General features: G+C 38.6%; 1 protein-coding gene across 1 annotated transcript in view; it reads right to left on the bottom strand.

Annotated features, from left to right (window-relative positions):
- OBI1 (ORC ubiquitin ligase 1) overlaps nucleotides 1-19,406 on the bottom strand; it is a 40,581-nt gene that overhangs the window by 3,756 nt on the left and 17,419 nt on the right. Inside the window, exon 5 of the mRNA XM_036300655.1 lies at nucleotides 15,717-15,805. Within this exon, the coding sequence (XP_036156548.1) occupies nucleotides 15,717-15,805 (89 nt within the window). The remainder of the gene's footprint in view (nucleotides 1-15,716; nucleotides 15,806-19,406) is intronic.

Here is a 19,406-nt window from a genome sequence, read left to right as displayed (position 1 = left end):
TATATATTGAAACATGAAGAATTCAGGGGTCATCTTCTTGGAGGAAGGTACTTAAGAAGGTGACTTTTTACAAATGCTTTTTGTTTGTGGGTTTATTTTTTCCCCCCCCCCCCCCATAATAAAAATAATTACAATGAATAAAATGTATGAAATATTTTTTAAAAACTATAAAAGAGAAGAAACCAACAGTAACTGCACCCCTTAGAGTCACCACTACATACTCGATCACGTCCTCCTACGCTAGCTCAATTCTCTCTCCAGTTTATCCCTGATATGATCCTGGCTCTTGTCATCAAGGGAAAAAAGCAGGGCAAAGGTAAATATAGATTCCTAAAATCTCAAGGTTAAAAAGGGCCTTAAAACCCTGGTTGCCGAATATTGATCAATTCACTGCAATTAACTGAACTCTCAGAAAGAGCATACTCCCTTCAACCTCTAAAAAGAAAAGCAAAAAAAACATAGGTATAACGAAAACAAAAGCAACTAAAATAACAAGCCTCACTGTTTTAAAGACCAAGCTTACCACGATGAGTATTTGGTTAAGTGAAAAAAATGGAAGTGTTTCCTTCTTTGTTAAAAAAAAAATTTTGGTTTCTAAATGTTGTATTTGACAAAGCTGTAGTTTCTGTAAGATAATTTTAAAAAGTGGACAAAGATCTTTAATGCCTTCAGCAATAATGTGAGTTCTTGACTGTAAGCACTCTGACATAATCAAATAATCCACATATTTTTAAATGGAAAAATTGTGTAGCATGTTTATTTAATGCACACAGCAAAGTGACATCCTTAAATTTGTGTGCCAAGATAAAGTTTGCTTTTTCTTAAGTGTAATTTTTGTGATAAAGCTATCCTCAAATGAAAAATACCAAACGATTTTAAATCAAATCAAATATTGTTACTAAATAGTCTCTGTTACAAAAGGGATGTCCTTGGGAACTCAGATATTTCTCAAAATACCATAAGCTTCTTATTCCAGGTTTTGTTTGACATCTTCACACAAAATGTCATTGTAAGATGCTATAGTTGCACCATGTGGTTTTTTAATTTATTGATTTTTTTTTTTTTTTTGAGAGAGGAAGGGAGGAAAAGTGAGAGAGGGAGGGAGAGAAAGAGAGAAACATTAATTTGTTGTTCTACTTATTTATGCATTCATTGGTTGATTCTTGTATGTGCCCTGACTGGGGATCGAACTTGCAAACCTTGGTGTATCTGGACAACACTCTGACCAACTGAGCTACCTGGCCAGAGGTGCCCCTACATGTTTTTAAAAGAACTTAAAAAATGGTTTGGAGTTGAAGTCAAAATGATAGCCCTAACCATATTTTTTTGTGTTACTTCTAAAAGAAAGCTGAAGTGCCATGAGAACAAACAACAAAGGCCAGCAAGGGAGCATGCATAGGAGAAGAACAAGCAAGCAGACGTCACTGATAGAGCTGACTGTTTTCTAAAAGGTCACTGCCCTCAATTCCATTTCAATGCTTTACAAGTCTGTAATACTTGGAGTGGTCAGACCATTTGACCATGTTACTGAGGGACCTATGCTGATGGACAAATGAACAGAAATGCATAATGAAAGCCATGGAACTGATAATTAATCTATGTAATTTACTTGTTTTCTGTCTCTCTCTTCCCCATTAGAATCCAGGAAAGCGAGGAGTTTGACCATCTTATATTTACTGCTAGCTCCCTAGAATAATTCCTGGTATAGAAGTAATTCTCTATTAAATATTTCTTGAATGAATGTTATTTTATTATTTTAAGACACATTAATGTCTTACATCAAGATAGGGCCAATACCACAGGATAAGCCAAAGGTCCTTAGGCCTCTTTTACATGTAAGATTTATGAGTCACCATATTACCAAACTAGATGTTTCATATAAGACTACTGTTTTTTCACTGACACCAAGAAAAGCAACAGAGCATGACATATAACAGTATAGTTTTTTTTTGTTTTGTTTTTTCCTTTCCACTACAGGCTTGCCGATCTACAATGCTCCATCAAAAAAAAAAAAAAAAAAACCCAAAACACTTCCACTTTCACCTTAGCTAAACAGATGAGACTTTTGACATAGGTGTTTTTAGCTTACCCTAGATACCTATATTAAATTTGGCAAAGAGCAATTTACTTGATCACATAGAAATATCAATTAGGAATGCATATATGATGCTAAACTTCCAAGGAAGAAAACAATGAGGATAAGAGCTTATTTACCTTTGGGTTTTAATACTCTTATTCACACTAATTCCAGATATTTCCAGAGTACATCTCATTAAATGAATCAATGCCAAGGCAAGCCAGAGGGATTTCTAACATCATTTACCATACTTCCTTTTCCTGAGCAAATTTCAAAATGGAGTATTTTCATAAACATTCCATTAGAGACCAAAAGGCTTTGATTTTCAAAGTAGCAGTGATGGCCAAAGGCTTCATTATGTTAGAGAAAACATCGAAGAGCAGAATGGGAACTGCAACTGATATCGGAAGTGCGTTCTGCTAGAATCCAGGAGAAGCTCAAAGGATTTCTCATCTTGCAATGCTAAATGATGTGTATGTACGTTCTGGTTGAGGGCTCCCCTTGTCCAAAAAGCTACAGAAATATAAGATTATTCCTGTCCCTACTCGAAAAGAAATTAAAGTCCTATTGGTTTCACCTTTGAGGTATTATAACTATTTCAAGGGCACCTCCAACAAAGAAAAGTTCCCATGACCACATTTACTTATAGACCATCACCCAGGAAGATCAGGTTATGTTTGAAGGAGGTTAGAAGAAAGCAAATGTAGTAAAAGAACAAATGCCAGAATTTATTTTGCCTCTCTAGTTCTCAAAGGCATCTCCAACAAAAGGAAAATACAGCAAGCATAGCCGGTACTGAGACCACCAAACTTTAGAAACATCATCTTGAGGGACAAAAGGGACACCGGCAAAGTGAGCTACCCGCCTCCATGCATCTTTGATTTTATATCTTTCCCTCACTCGCTAGCTAAAGTAATTGTGAAACAAAGTGAAAGAAACCTTTGGGTCTGGACCAGTTTTGTGATCCAGCCTGGTAGATTTTCAATGCTGATGTCCTTGCTGTACACGGTTCTGATATGCACAAATCTCAGCTGGCACAGTTTAATTAAATAACACCAGTCACTTAACAACATGGTTCAAATTAAAGTAAATTTTTCACTGCTAGCTTTCAGTTTACAAAACACTAATAAAATAGCAGATGTGTATTATGATAAATCACCAATCAGATCATTGTTTTCAAAGTCTGAAAGTGACCGGTCACTGATCTGTTATTCAGTTCACACACAAACAGCAAACCATGTAGTTGTGCTGCCACATGACATTTTACAGAAATGGATAATCAAAAGACAGAATTAGCCTACAAAGTTGAAGGAGCAGTAAAGAAATGAAAGGTGATTAACTCTAGAAGTGAAATTAGAATTAAATGTAAATATAAGTATAGAAGAATAGCTGATCATGGGAATGTTGAGCCTGTCACCATTCGAGAGCCCCTAGATATGCTCAAGGAACTTGGGAGAGGCAAACTTATTGACATAAATGAGAAAAGCGGTTGTGATGAAAAGAATAAAGATTCCTAGAGGAAGTAACAGGCTAGCAAAAAACTTCACATTAAAGCAAAATGGAAATACTTCATGACATTGAAAGCACAAAGGATAAAGTGCTGGAAGCTGATGCAAACTTAGGAGTAGGACAGTTCGTTAAGGTGTTAGAAAAGATGCTTCATATATAAGTTATTCCATAAGGTGGAAAGCACTATTGATTATTTTCCGAAAGTTTTTTCCAAAGAAATAAACATTAGCTTCCTAAATATTAGTTTTACTATTTTTTTTCATTTCTATATACATTTATAACTAATAATAAGAGATGTAATGTTTTGACAAAAATTGTTAAAGGTTATAGAACACTGAGATCTTCCCCATTAATTATTATTGCTTTGCATAATTTTAGCTTGAAATACCATTTTTATGGTCCTTTATGAGGATGTAAAGTGAGGATTACCAATATTAGTATATGTGCTGCTAAAACAAGCACAGGATTACCTAAAGTAATGGTTAGTATGTGAGAAAACCAAGTAGAGTTATGTGACTCTCAAATATTTTTTTAAAGAATTGCCACACTTACCCTAAGAAAGAATGACTCATTCACAGAGTGGGATTTTATTGTAGAGTTGCCTGTCTACATAGCTGTAGATGGCTAGCTTCTCATTCCCCGACTTTCAGAGATATTAGGGAAGCATCTTCTTTATTTTAAACATGGAAGAGAGGTAGAGTTTCAGAGGGAAGGGAAATTTCCACTGTTCCTTTCACTTTCCTAAGAATTTTCTCAAGTAAAATCCACCAGTTAGAGATTCCTTAAATGTACAAACTCGTCTTCTTAATTATACCTTTCTTAAGTGAGTAGCTTGTAATGAGCTCTTCAGGACAGGAGTGGGAAGAAAAGGGAGAAGTCCCAGTGCTGTGCTCTGCCTTGTGCATTGTGTATAGGGTGAACAGGGGGTCATATTTTAGGGAAAGAGGACAGAGAGGACCAGGACTGTAGGGAGCTCAAAACTGTATTTGGTGGTGGAGGCCTTTTCCTCTCACCTGAACTCAAAGAGTTGTTTGTACATTACCTACATCTATTTCATCCTTGCACATTTGTTGGAGAAGGGGGGGCATCTGTCTTTATACTAGGGAACTTTAAGAAGTGGCCTATACATTTTTATCCACTGCTGACCTATATGACTTGCCAGTGCTTCTTCAAGAGGGTTTTCTCTTTTTTAAAAATTAGGAATTCAGTTATGAAAATGCTACATTTCTAGAGAATTTTTAAATCATAAATGTACTGTCTATGACCAAGCCTAGTCACATAAGTTGGTTCCACAAAAATATCTATCTATATATATAAAAGCCTAAGCGACTATTACGATAAGTCGCCTGAACGACCAGTTGGCTGGCCAGTAGCTATGATGTGCACTGACCACCAGGGGGCAGATGCTCAACACAGGAGTTGTTCCCTGGTGGTTAGTGCACTCCCACAGCCAACCTCCCGTGGTCTTTTCCCCCTGGCTGGCCAAACTCTCGCAGTCCCTCCCCCCCAGACTGGGCAAGATGGCCCTGATCGGCCCTGATCACCAGCCAGGTCAAGGGATTCCATCTGTGCACGAATTTGTGCACCGGGCCTCTAGTATAGATATATATATATATATTAAAGCCTAAGTGACTGAATGACTGAATGACCGGTCGCTATGATGCACACTGACCACCAGGGGGCAGATGCTCAACACAGGAGCTGCCTCCTGGTGGTCAGTGTGCTCCCACAGTGGGAGTGCCGCTTAGCCGTCCCTGTGGCCCACCAGCCCGGCAGCAGCGATTCACTCCCTCAGTAGTCCTGCAGGTTCAATCTCCAGAGAACGAGCCAGGCACCAATGGACCAGTGCCACCAGTACGATCCCAACAGTGCCACGGGCCTCCTGGAAGTCGGCCTCAGGCACTGCGGCCGCTTCCCTCCTTAGATGCTCCACAAGGAAGAAACGATATAAAAGTGGCCACCAGGTGGCTCCAGACAAACAATGTGAACATCAGCAGGATGGATTCTGATCCAAGGGCCATCACATCCAGGCCCTCCCCGACCCCCTTCGGGATGGGCGCCAGAGGCAGGGCTCATGGCTGGCGAGCACTGCTATGGCAGCGCAAGCCTCTCCCGATCAGGACCAACTGGGTGTGAGCCCGCAACAGGCACAGCGGGACCGGGATAAGCAGGAGAGGCATAAGCGGGAACAGCAGGCAGGAGCGGCAGGTGGCGTTAGACTGACAGTTTCGGCCCAATCCCTGCAGGCCACACCAAGGGACCCCACCTGTGCACGAATTTGTGCACTGGGCCTCTTGTATTAAATAATATGAGGCATACTGAAAGAGAACAGGAAGACTTTCTTATAGTCTTCCCTCCTGAAGATGCAAGACAAAGTTTTTATTCCCTGGCCTATAATGAAAAGAAAAAGAAAAAGGAAAGTGAACTTTTGGGATGGAACCAAGAGTATGTGTAAAGATAAACCTTTAACAGCAGTGAAGCAACTATTGACAATGATGATGACAGTAACAACAGCAGCAGCCACAACTTATTGACTTATATCAAATATACTGCCATATGCTTGACATATATCTTACTTAATTTTATTATCATGTCAACTTTATGAAGCAAAATTTGCTCTTATTTAAAAAAATATTTTTTCATTAATTTCAGAGAGGAAGGGGGAGATAGAGAGAGAGAAACATCAATAAGGACAATCATTGATCAGCTGTCTCCTGCACACCCCCTATTGGGGATCAAGCCCACAACCCAGGCTTGTGCCCTGTCTGGGAATGGAACCATGACCTCCTGGTTCATAGGTTGATGTTCAACCACTAAGCCACACCAACTGGGCAAAATCTGTTATTTTAAAGATGAGAAATGAGAAGTTTTAAAGGTTGTCTCTTGTTCAAGGTTATGCAGTATGAACAGGAGATCCTTTCTTAAGTAATATCAGTACCTATTTATACTGTGGAATAGTGTAGAATGCAAGCTAGGTTTATTGAGCACAAAGTCTGTTTAAACAGTCAAGGGACTAGCATTGTTGTGATATTTATTAATACATACATTTGCTAAGAGAAACATGGAGAGAAAATTAAAAAAAAACAAGATGTGGGAAAATAAGATATGAATACACAAAATGGATATTTATCAAACGCCAACTAGTATGTTTTAGACACAAGCTCAAGAGTATTTTGAAACTTCCAAAGATCATTTTTCAAGGTAAAGTAGCCTTGCAGGAAACTACAGACCAGACAGATCCTCCAGGCAAATGACAACCAAAGAGAGTGTCTGTTTTAACCACACATATGAAAACTAAATTTGAACCAGAACTTTGAACCAAAAGCTCCATTTTTAGTGTACTAAATATAAAAAGTATATATGATCATCTCGTCTAACTCATGCACAAATCAACAGGCATCTTCAACTAAAAGGAAACAATGCTACTTATGTGAAATAAGGAAAAATTTAAATATGAAATTTTAGTGCTTAAACATCACATAGGTACTTGTTTCGGGGTCTAATATTGAGGAATAGAAAAAATACAAGCTATGTTATGTTTCATCTTGGTTTATTCACAAAATATAAAGTGCTTCAATATTTATAAGAATTTTAAAAAGCCACAATTTCCCCCTTATAGACAAAGATCACATGGACAATGGAACTAGAAAAGAATTGAGGCCCTTGGAGACATTTTTCTTCTACCTCCCAAAAATTCTATTTAAAAATTAAGGTAGAGCCTAACTGGTGTGGCACAGTGGTTGAGTGTTGACCCCATGATCCAAGAGGTTACTGGTTCAATTTCCCACCAGGGCACATGCCTGGGTTGCAGGCTCCATCCTCAGTAGAGGGTGCACAGGAGGCAGCTGATTGACGTTTCTCTCTTCGATCTTTCTGTCTCTCTATCCCTCTCCCTTCCCCTCTCTCCAAATCAATAAAAACATATTTAAAAAAAATTAAGGTAGAATTTGCTTTTGTAGCAAATGGAGAGCAGGGTTTTAAAATAGCTCATATTATTAACACAATTTTAAGGGAAGATTTGTGTGTGTATTTTATTTAACTAGGCATTTGTAGTCAAAAATTGCAGTGTTGAAAATTCTTGCTGAGATATCTAGAAATTCTTAACAGAAACAACTGGAGTGTTGGGCAGCATATGTAAATTGAAGAGGAAAAGATTCCCCTTTGGGGTAAATCTCCAAAAAGAGCTGACCCATTTAAACATACTCATTGCCTATGAGGGTGGATTCCTCTTTTACTATGGAATAAATTTCATTCTATTTGATAAATATATATCATTACAATTCCATGCAGAAATGCCCTAATTTTCTGCCCAAGAAGATCCGCCTTGAAGTTTACATGACATCAGTGGGAATACTAATCATTCATGGAAGGAGAAAATGTTAAGACATGCTATTTCATATTTTTTTTTTATAATTCTAAGATGAATACTTTTTCTCAAAACAAAAATATCCTTAACAACAAACTACTAATATTATAAAAGAGTACAACTATTATTGAATGAAAAAAGCAAACTTTAAAATCTCTGGACTAATAACTATCTATACATTTTTCCCTATAGTTAAAACAGTCTCTCTCAGCAAGAGGAATAATCTGAAACAAAATAAAACAAAACAAAAAACTGTGATCCAGCCATCCTGTAATTATTACTGAGATGACAGTTATTGAGGATAAGGTATGCTGAGGGGCTATGAGGAAGGAAAACAAAAGGAGTAGAAGACATTATCCTTGTTCTCCTGCAGTTCATAATCTTTCTGACAAGCTTATTGCGTAGTCATTAGCATGCATTGCAGGCTCCTAAAATATCTTATCAATACAATAAAGACAAGTTGACAGAAAGCTGCAGTAACTGTCCATCCCCAATTAGCTGAATATCCAGAGAAGGGCCCCTCAGGCGGCTGAGGGGCCTGAGCACACCTGGCTGTCACAGTCTGGCCCCAGGGTATCATCAGGCTCCCCTGACAGTCTACAAGTTCCCCTTCCGGGAAAACCAAAGGGCAAGAAGAATCACTCATTGGATCAGGCTGGGGTCAAATACCAGGAATCATGGCGTTTGTCAGAGCAGAATCATGAGCAACAAAAAAGGCCAGCGTAGGTCAAGAAGGGACAATAGCCAAGGCCAGCAAGACCAGAAGTGCTGCTGAAAAAAACAAGAGCCAGGAGTAGTGACAGTGATACAAGCATGTTTTAAAACACAGTTTAGGAAGAACAGACCTGCGAACGGGAAGGGGCCACAGCTCAGAGTCAGCATGGACACAGGTAAGTGCAGGAAAACCTGATTCAAGAAAGGAGACTCAGACAAGAAACCTTATCTAGGAGCCAGGGGAGCTCTTAGGTTGCCTCCTCTTTTCCCTTTGTAACTCCCAATCTTTAGTACAGTGTATGAAAATTTCAGGAAATCCTTCTGCTCTCCTCCTGTGGAGAAAATGCCAGAAATCCGATTCACTGCCCTCTTAAACCCTTTACACTTTAACTTTCAAGAAAGCTCAAAATCTTAATTCTTGGTCAGTTCCTCCAAGTAGCAATATAGAGTATTGGAATATAAGGACACCTTCCCTTTGCAAGGATCCAGAGAAGACACATGCATGCACACACCTGTAATATGTATATATGTACACACACACACACACACACACACACACATGATTTTTAAAAATGTCTTAGCTCCAAGGAGCTGATAGATTAACTGGGTGTTACAGCCATGGAACTGGTCAGTATACAATGTGATCTTTAAAACAATACGATAGAAGAACAATGGGAAGAACATGAGGAAAGTGTTTCCTCTAAGAAAATCTTGGAGGGTCTTACAGATCTCAAAGGATGGGTAGGAAATAACCAGGCAGAATAAAAAGGAGAAGCTAATGGGGAGGACCAGGGAAGGCTAAGGAAAAGGCATGAGCAAATTTACAAAGACATGTCACCACATGGCAAGTCTGGGGCAAGCGAGAAATTCAGCATGGCCAAAGCAGAGTACAGAAGGGGGAGGAAGGAGAGGAGACTAGAAGGCTAAGCTGAGGACATGTAGGTAAGGAGTCTCACATAGTATACCAAGAAATTTGGGTTTTTATTTGTGGGCAATTAGGAATCACAAAAGTTTATTAAGCAGGGGAGTGAGATAATCAAATTTATATTCTAGAATTCAGGCAACAATAATGCTCAAAGGTCCAGAGTGGAAAAGAAGAGCAAGCAGTGGAAAGGTTGTTAAAATGGGGAAAGCAAGCCCGGCTAGTATGGTTCAGTGGTTGAGCATCCACCTATGAACCAGAAAGTCACAGTTCGATTCCCTGTCAGGGAAACTGGAATTTTTATCTTAGGCAAACAGATGAGTAGTCAAGTCATTAAAGAGAATAGGAACAAAGCAAGAGGATAAACAATCTTGGGTGGAATGGATGATGGGTACAATTATTTACACACACACACTGCTACCAGTTCTTTGTGCTACATATTATGCCAAAGATCCTATATAATAAAGAGGTAATATGCAAATTAACCTTCATGCCCTCACAAGATGGCTGCCTATGACCAGGCTGGCAGGGGGGTTAGTGAGGGATGACCAAACGACTGAACAGCAGGCTGCGTGGGGCAACCAGGCTGGCGGGGGGGCTGTGAGGGGCAACCAGGTTGGCAGGGGGGGCAGTTGGGGGTGACCAGGTCGGCGGGGGGGGGGGGCAGTTAGGGGTGACCAGGCTGGCAGAGGGGGGCAGTTGGGGGTGATTAGGCTGGCGGGGGGGGGCAGTGAGGGGTGACTAGGCTGGCGGGGTGGGCAGTTGGGGGCGACCAGGCTGGCAGGGGGGGCAGTTGGGGGTGACCAGGTCGGCGGGGGGGGGGGCAGTTAGGGGTGACCAGGCTGGCAGAGGGGGGCAGTTGGGGGTGATTAGGCTGGCAGGGGGGGCAGTGAGGGGTGACTAGGCTGGCGGGGTGGGCAGTTGGGGAGTGACCAGGCCAGCAGAGGGGTGCAGTTGGGGGCAACCAGGCCAGCAGGGGGGCAGTAAGGGGTGACCAGGCCAGGGGGGGAGGGAGTTAGGAGCGACCTGGCCAGCAGCAGGGAGCAGTGAGGGACAATCAGGCCAGCAGGGGTTGGGGGCAGTTAGGGGCGACCAGGCAGGCAGGCAGGCAGGTGAGCTATTAGGAGCCAGTGGTCCAGGATTGTGAGAGGGATGTCAGACTGCAGGGATGTCCGGCAGTCAGACATCCCCCAAGGGGTCCTGGATTGGAGAGGGTGCAGGCTGGACTGAGGGGACCCCCCTCCCCGTGTGCATGAATTTTATGCACCGGGCCTCTAGTAATACTATAACACTGGTTGAGCATTAATCATGGACTCTAAGTGCATTTCAATTTTAAATTCATTTAACTCTCATTACAACTAGGACGTTACTGTCCTCATTTCACATAAGATAAAAACTGAAGTACAGAAAGGTTAAATATCTTCCCCTACATCCCAGAGCTACTAAGTAAACAAAACCTGAGTTCATTCCTAGGGAGCCTGCTCCAGAGTTCATAATCACACACTATACTGCGACCCTACGCCATGATTATTGCTATTATCAATATAAGACTGAGTAAGGAAATAGAAGGTGCTGAAGCAGAGGGCTGCTTTTGACTGAATGATCAGGAAAGGCCTCTGAATCTGATAACAGAAGAGAGGGCCACATACATAAAGATCTGGAAGCCGAACATTCTAAGCAGAAAAAAAAAGTCCAGCATGTTTTAGAAACAGAAGGCCATTATGGCTGGAGCAGGATGAGTAGGAGAAATGAAAATAAGATGAAGTGAAACAGTAAGTACAGACTAGCTTGTACAGGATCTGAATTTTTATTTTAGGAAAGCACTGAATAGCTTTAGGTAGGAGATTTAAATAATTTGATTTATACTTTATAAAAAGACAATTTTGAGTATGGTGAAAATGAAGTGGGTAGGGGAAGAAGGGGCAGAGTGAAAGCAAAAAAATGAATATAGGTAGTCCGTTTCCAGTGCTAAACATTTACACTAGTACCTCCTTTATCCATGAGGGATAGGTTCTAAGACCCCTGGTGGAGGTCTGAAACCGAGGATAGTACCAAACCCTATATATACACTATTTTTTTCCATACATACTTACTTATGATAAAGTTTAATTTATAAATTAGGCACAGTAAGAGATAAACAATAACTACTAATAAAATGAAACCGTTATAACAATATACTGTAAGAAAATGTATGTGAATGGCTTTGGGGCCACTATCAAATAAAATAAGGGTTACTTGAATGCAAGCATTGTTACTAGTACACTGCCACTGTTGATCTGATAATTGAGATGACTAAATGAGTAAAGGGCAGGTAGCATATGCAGCATGGATACACTGGACCAAAGGATGATTCACATCCTGGGTAGGAGGAAGCAGACAGCATGAGATTTCATCATGCTACTAAGAACAGTGCCCAATTTAAAACTTATGAATTGTTTATTTCTGGAACTTTCCACTTATATTTTTTGATTGCTGCTGACCATAGGAGCAACTAAAACTGTGAAAGTGAAACCACAGAAAGTAAAACCGTGAATAAGAGGGGACTACCAAAGTGTCATTTGCTACTTAATGATGAATATATGCTCTGAGAAATGCATCATCAGGTGCACTTACACAAACCTAGATGGTATAGTCCACTACTGTAATTGTATGTGCTATACTTTTATACAACTGACAGCACAGGTTTATTTATACTAGTATCACCACAAACATGAGTAATGTGTTACCACTACAATGTTACAATAGCTACAACATCATTAGGCAATAGGAATTTTTCAGCTCCATTATAATCTTACGGAACCACTGCTGTATATGCAGTCCAACATTGACTGAAATGTTATGTAGCACATGACTGTATTTAACCTCTTTGCTCTAAACATAAGGTATAGGAATTCAGGTGAAAGTATAAAGTAGACAGATAGAAACAAGAATCCACAGTTCAGAAGAATGGGCAAGGCCAAAGATATAAATTTTACTTTGTAACCTCTCACATACAGGTAGATATTATTATTAAAGCCATGGGAATAGATGAGATTACACAAGGAACATAAATACAGCAAACATAAATACAGCATGAATGGAAGAAAAGCACAGACTGTAATCTGTGAAGTCTATTCATTCCTCTTTAGAGCACTTCTTTCATATACTAAAAACAGGAAATAGTGCTCACTGTCCAGAGGGTACCTGTAGCCTTTATCTTCCCTCAGGAGCTGGGTGAAGAAGATTGGTTCATAATGACAGTCTTGGGGTTGCTGTGCAATAAAAGAGCTGCTGCACGTAAGGAGTCGTTATCAAGTCCATAGATCTCACTAAAGACACAATTATAAGAACATAACATTCCTGAATCCATATTTATAGAAAGTAAGCCATTAATCCAATTATAACCAAGTTTGATATAAATGACCTGTGAAGTTTTATATATGGATCTTTATACCCTATGCTATTAAGGTGAGTTAATAGCTGACAGCAAAAATAGCTGCTCTGCTAAAGCCTCATAATAGCTGGCAAGATGGCACAAACCCTGCTTAGCACACCTAGAACATAAAAATGGCACAACTAAACAGAGAGAACACAGAGAGAGGGCATGGAACTTTTAAATACTTTACAAGTCAATTCCTCATACCTCTTCAAGCTAAAAAGTCACCAAGGAACTTCTAACTCTATCAAGGACAAATATATCCCATTTCCTGGCATAGTTTAGGAATAGTAATTGAAAGCCAAGAGAACTCAGTGGTATAAGAAATGCAATACTTTTAGTCTCCCTTCAACTTCCTCTCATCATTCTTGTTGTTTCTTGCCATGTGGAGTTGTGACACTCCTGGCACTCCACACAAAATAAGAGGCTGAGACCAGGCCTTTCTGCCTAGAGCACAGAGTGGCGGATGCAGAAGGGTCGTGCTAATCAGTTATTCACTAGGATGGTGACGGTCACAATGGACAGATGTGTGAATTACATAAAGGACTTCTGCTCTAGTGACTTCGAGAGGGAGGCTACCATTTTTCTTGAGCATGATGTTTGGCTGCTACTGGAGAGAAGGGTCTGGAGTTGAAGGGACCACATAAAGCTTCTCTCAGCTCAAGCTGTTTTTTCTGGCCCAGAAGGTTCTCCTCCTCACTGAAATCTCCATTCTTCAAAGCTTGGCTCAAGTCCTGCTTCTTTGATAAAGACGCTCATTACTATAACCCACCCGACATTTTCTAAATTTATACTGGCATCTAACCACGTAGACAAGAGAAAAATAACTGGTCAAGGTGCTTCATAATCAAGGGAACAAAATGGAATGGATGGTGTTTATTTGCTTGCATGTAGTTTTAAACTCTTGAATTTTCATATTATTTTTAATATAAACAGAAGCTCTCCTCAGGTGAACCAGATCTGGATATTTTCAGCTGTGGTCAGCTTCCTCTGAATCCCACTAGGGTTTGGTGATGCAGAGTAAACAAGGCTATAAATCAAATGCAATGCATTTAATACCTCAATGCATTGTAAATTGATCTGGAATGGGGGTTAGTTCAAATCATTTTTAAAGTGGAAGTGGCCCCTTACCCTGAAGGGAAGGAATGGAAGTTAAAGATAGCAAATCCAGAATTATATGGGATTCAGAAGTATGGCTGCTTATTAGAATTGAGTCCAGGTTTCTTCAGGTGAGATTCTTCAGTTACTTATCAGGATGGAGCCATGGATATTTAAAAACACACATCTTGGTGGCTGGCATTAAATCTGAAATCTGGTGGGCAACCTTTCAAGAAATAAAAGCTACAAACAAAATAGCTTTAGTTCCATTCAGCACGCTGTGGGAAATGGCTAATGGACAAGAATTACTATGACTGGCAAGGCGAGCTGCCAATAAATGAGAAGAGCAGAGACTCAAAACCACCACATAACAGCAACGCTTCCTAAGCTTATTCCACTAATTTGTCATTATCTGAAATGAAAGCAAAGTGAGGTTGCAGAGCACAGGGGAAGGAACTATTTAAAAGTAAAAGCTATGCTTCTTTTCTATTGGTTAGTTATCTCTGTTTTGAGCAATTATGGTTTACTTCTACCATTTCCTGATATTACATTTTGTTTTACTGAAGGCAACATTTTCTCCTTTTCAAAAGACAAGCAGAGAGCTATTTCTGGTAGGAAAAATTATCATTCTGCCTTGTCTTTTTCCACTAGGAAGAAAGGAAGTCTAGTGGTTAGACGGAAAGAAAGTATGGAGTTCTGATATGCCATACCTCAGAGAGGGATGGGGACCATATTCTCTTCTCACTTGTCTTTTTTCTTTTTTTCTAGAAGAAGAAAACCTAAGTGCTGTATCCCCCATCTTTTCTCCATCTTTAACTCTTAAGTCTCAACTCTTCCTTATCATTTTAAACAGACAAACTAAGGGTTAAGTGGATCAACACTTTATAATCTCTGAGATTGTGGAATGGAATGAAAATTATCCCATCACAAAGGAAGAATGAAATCACTTAATTGTTTAGTTCAAATCAGTCCAAAATCCAACTATTAATACCTTAAATTCTATTTTGGATAGATTTTGTAGTGTAATGGGTAATGTAAAAGTGTAATGGTTTTCAAGTAATGGAACAGAGCACGGACTCTGGGGCTGGACTACCTGGGTTCAAATTCTGTTTACATAACATACTAGCTGTGCAGGTTTAGATAAATTAATTTACCCTCTCTATGCCTCTGTTTCTTCATCCGTAAATGGAGAATAATATCAGTTGTACATCATAGGTTATTGTACCTCGCAAAGAGAAAGCGCTATACAAATATTTACTATTAAGAACATTTCAGAAAACTTCTAAAGGACATTATGTTAATCTCCCTATTCTTTGTTAGTTCTATTAAACAGTTACATGTGAAACCAAGTATAAGTTCATCGGTTTTAGGTCACAAAACAACCCTTTTGCTAATCACATAAGGAAAAAGGATAAAAATGAAATCCTTCATTCAAAATTAGCTTTAACTGAAACTAAGATTTTACCAATCACATAACCATACACTTGACTTTTAGAGGCAAGACATTCTACTTAAACCTATATGCTTCAATGAAAAACACATGTGACAGACAATAACAGCTTATTCTAAAACATTTACATAATTTGAAACATTGCTCTATGAACAAAATACATACTTCTGTGGTGATCTGTTATCAACTTCAGCCTTCAGTCGTAAATTCTCCCTCACTAGGCCACCATTTTCCAATTTTAGTTTTTTATTTGCCTTAAAAAAATTAAAAATAATTAAGTATAAGCTAAAGTAAAAATGCCTTGTAAAATTTATAACATGAGCCACCAGTATTTTTTAGAGTGATAATAGCAGAAAACTGAATGCTGGAACATGGCCTTCGGAAACTTAAAATCACCACTGGGAATGACTTATGAAATTGTGAATACAACCAAGCATTTTAAATCCATATTCCCCAAGCAAATCTCCTATCCAGGGAAATAAACGGAGCTATGTTAGTTACGAGTCATTAAAGGACTATACTAATGGTGATTTTTTTTCCTTTTTCACATAAGTGAATATTCTAAGCATGGTAACATTATACGATATGCAATTATTCACAAAACTAATGCTAAGAGTTAATTCTTGAGCTATAATATTGATTTTTGGTTGCTACTTAACAATAGTTTTTTAGTGGTAACAAATCTAATCTGATTAGATTTGCTTTCTTTCTTCAAAAGGCTTCCCCAAATGCTCTGGCTCACAACTTCTGAGACTCTCAAAATTGAGTTAATATTTTCTAATCAATTCTATGGATCTCTTGATTAAACAATAAAAAACCAAAGTATGGTTTTCTTTTTTAAATTCTGATACCTAAAAACTGCTTAACAAAACATTAATTGCTAGAAAATCTAGAGCAAGCATGTCAAACTCAAGGCCCATGGGCCACATTCAGACCGCAATGAATATTTTTGTGACCCAGCCAATATAGTGGTATGTAAGAAACATTTTAATAAAAATGTCATAACTTAATATTTACAATATCCTGTTATACATAATTATTAATAATGAACTACAATGTTCGCTAATGACTGGTTACTATTATCGTGTTGCATTCATTTCCCTTACACGCCTTACCACACAGGCGCATCATTTCTCTCCACTAATACTAGCAGCAAATATTTTAGCAGCTAATTACCACGTCATTACTCTTACACTGACTTGTTTGGTGTGCGCAACAGGAAATACTTCGCTTTCGGAGAACAAGAAAAATAGCTTTATTTGTGTTACGGTTATTAATTTGTGCAGTTACTCAGTTTCTGGTAAGTTAATGTTCAAGAAAAAAATATTAATTTTTATTAAAATGTTCTATTATTTTATGTTAACGATTACTCATTTATTTCAGCCCTTTGTATTCAGCATGTCTCTATCGAAATAACCCTACGTTTCTATGAAAATTGAAGCTTTTGTTTTTTTGCGGCCCACATAAACTTAAACCTTGTTTATTTGGCCTATGTTAGCCTTTGAGTTTGACATGCTTGACCTAGAGACCCAATATTGATTCTGGACAGCCTAAAAAGAAGTGTGCTAGATTGTAGAGGTTTCTTAAAAGTTACTCCCCTTAAATTCCCTAGTCATTGCATTTATTAATTTCATAGAAAAATAAGACTCCCTGGAGTAGAAATCAACCTCATGAACCTACAGGAGAAATTCTTTGTTAGACTAGAACATTCACATTCAAAGTGAACAGGTCACAAGAACTGTTGTCAACAAAAAGGTTTAAACTAAGAAGACTTAAAAACAGATTTCAAAAATTTGACCAATGTTTTTGACCAATTTCCAGAAGTTCTGACTATATTACTTGCCTACCCACATACAAATACCCTAAGAGAATGACAAGAGAAGCAAGGCAGAGAACATTCTGTTGGGCACAAGCCTAACTCTCTTAGATTCATCCAGGTTCCTTTTGGGCTCTGAGTAACTGCTTGTCTTTATGGTTGTAAAACAACAAGGATTGTGGAGGGTTAATTCTTTAAGTTACTGATAAACACCATTACTGCCTCTCTAAAGATATAAGGAAAGTCATTTACTTCCTCAGAGACACAGACAATGAATGAAGCTCTCAAGCACAGCACCATAAGAGGAGGAGGCACTTAGTGAATGCTTTTTGATGATGTTGATAAGCTTAAATTAGAAACTCATTTGAGATTTCTTTTCTCCATCCCCTCCGTATTGTATCATTTTATATTAAGGTCTCTCGCCAGCCTATGGCTCTCTTTATAAGCTGGCTAGTTCCTCAAATATCAGGAGATATTTTCAAATTGAGAAGGGTTAGGAGGGTAAAGATTACACAGGGTAAAGTTCTGCCTATTTTTTGCATCTAAGAGAGTAATGAAGTCTTCAGCTATTTTGTATTCTCAACACTGACTGGGTAATGAAACTAGCCTCATAAAGGTTCAAAACTCATTCTGTCCTGAAAACATCAAAAAAAAAAAAAAAAAAAAAGGCCATTTCACTCATTCTAAATAGTCCTTTATTCTGAATTTTTTGTACTCATTTTGATTTATAGTATATAATTTTATACTTCACATTTAAGTTTTTCCCCTGTAGTCCATGTTTTTAAATTCATTTATGCCCCAGTTTATTGCCTAGTACTTCTAATACCATCACTAGGCATCCAAAAATGGGCTTACTAAATATCCCACATAATTCTGAGGTCTCAGGATAGCTTTGAGTATTGAATTAACATGTGGCCTTTAAAAAGCAAAGAAAAACTGTGTTTTATGTAAATTTCTTTTACATACATCCCCTACACCACTCTTAGGAGCCCAGAGTGAAGTTTTCATACCAAGCCTCATGATCTAAGAAACGCTGATTGCCAAAAACTTAAATAAAGTTTAATAACTATAAATGAGATCATATAGAACTTACTGATCACTCAAGAAGAGGAAGGGAAGTTAAAGGAGACATGGTAGATTGATAACAGTCTAACTTCCCAGTTGTCTGTCCTTTTTGTGTCCTCTTAGACAAATGAACATGCTAATAACGTTAGCTCTCAATTCCAAAGAACTTCACACTTCCCCTAAGCCTGTAATAAATTCAGTGCCATTATGTAGTAGTTTTGTTTATTTTTTTCTCTCTAAAAGCATAAAGTTCCCTTCTTTCTCTTATCTGGGCCTTTGCTGAGCCCAAATAACATTTCGTGTGTGTGTGTGTGTGTGTGTGTGTGTGTGTGTGTGTGTGTGTGAAAATAGTTTAGTATTTACACTAAGCTGCAGATATTTTTCTGCTACTTAACCTTACTAAGGATCTGAGGACGAGTATGTGGTACTACTTTAAAATATCATAGAGAGCCCATTAATGATTTTAGGAGGTGGGATTTGGTAATTCAGCACAGTAATAGTGTTTTAAGGGAATGTAGATACTTTAAATGGGTGGCTATGGATCTGGATATCACAAAACCATCTCTATTCAGCACAAAGGACTCCATTGTGGATAAACTTGAAGTCAAACTAAAGGATGGTCCCTTTGGCCAACAAAGCTCAACAGGACTTGATTATAATCTCTAGTGATGATTGCATGCATCTCATCTCCTTTCCTAGACTGGAAAATCCTAGAGGTTTGGCTCTTTCTCTACTTGTTGGGTGGATGGAATAATAATTTGAAAAAAAATGAACCTACCTCATAAGGCACAATATTCTTTTGCATAAAGTAGTCTAAAGAGGCTACTTATAGCTCTCTTGATATTAGTCATTATGCCTTTAACTATTTACAATATTAAATATCAGAGAGTGGTAGTGCTAGAAAAGATATAATCCAAGTCTTTCATTTTTAGGTAGGGAAATGGATATGTGTTTGTTTTTATGCATACAGGGCA

The sequence above is a fragment of the Myotis myotis genome, unplaced genomic scaffold (genome assembly GCF_014108235.1).
Source record: "Myotis myotis isolate mMyoMyo1 unplaced genomic scaffold, mMyoMyo1.p scaffold_m19_p_3, whole genome shotgun sequence".
NCBI classification, from domain to species: Eukaryota; Metazoa; Chordata; class Mammalia; order Chiroptera; family Vespertilionidae; genus Myotis; species Myotis myotis.
Note: the sequence above shows the minus strand (reverse complement) of the source record. Positions and strands in the feature narration are given on the sequence as shown.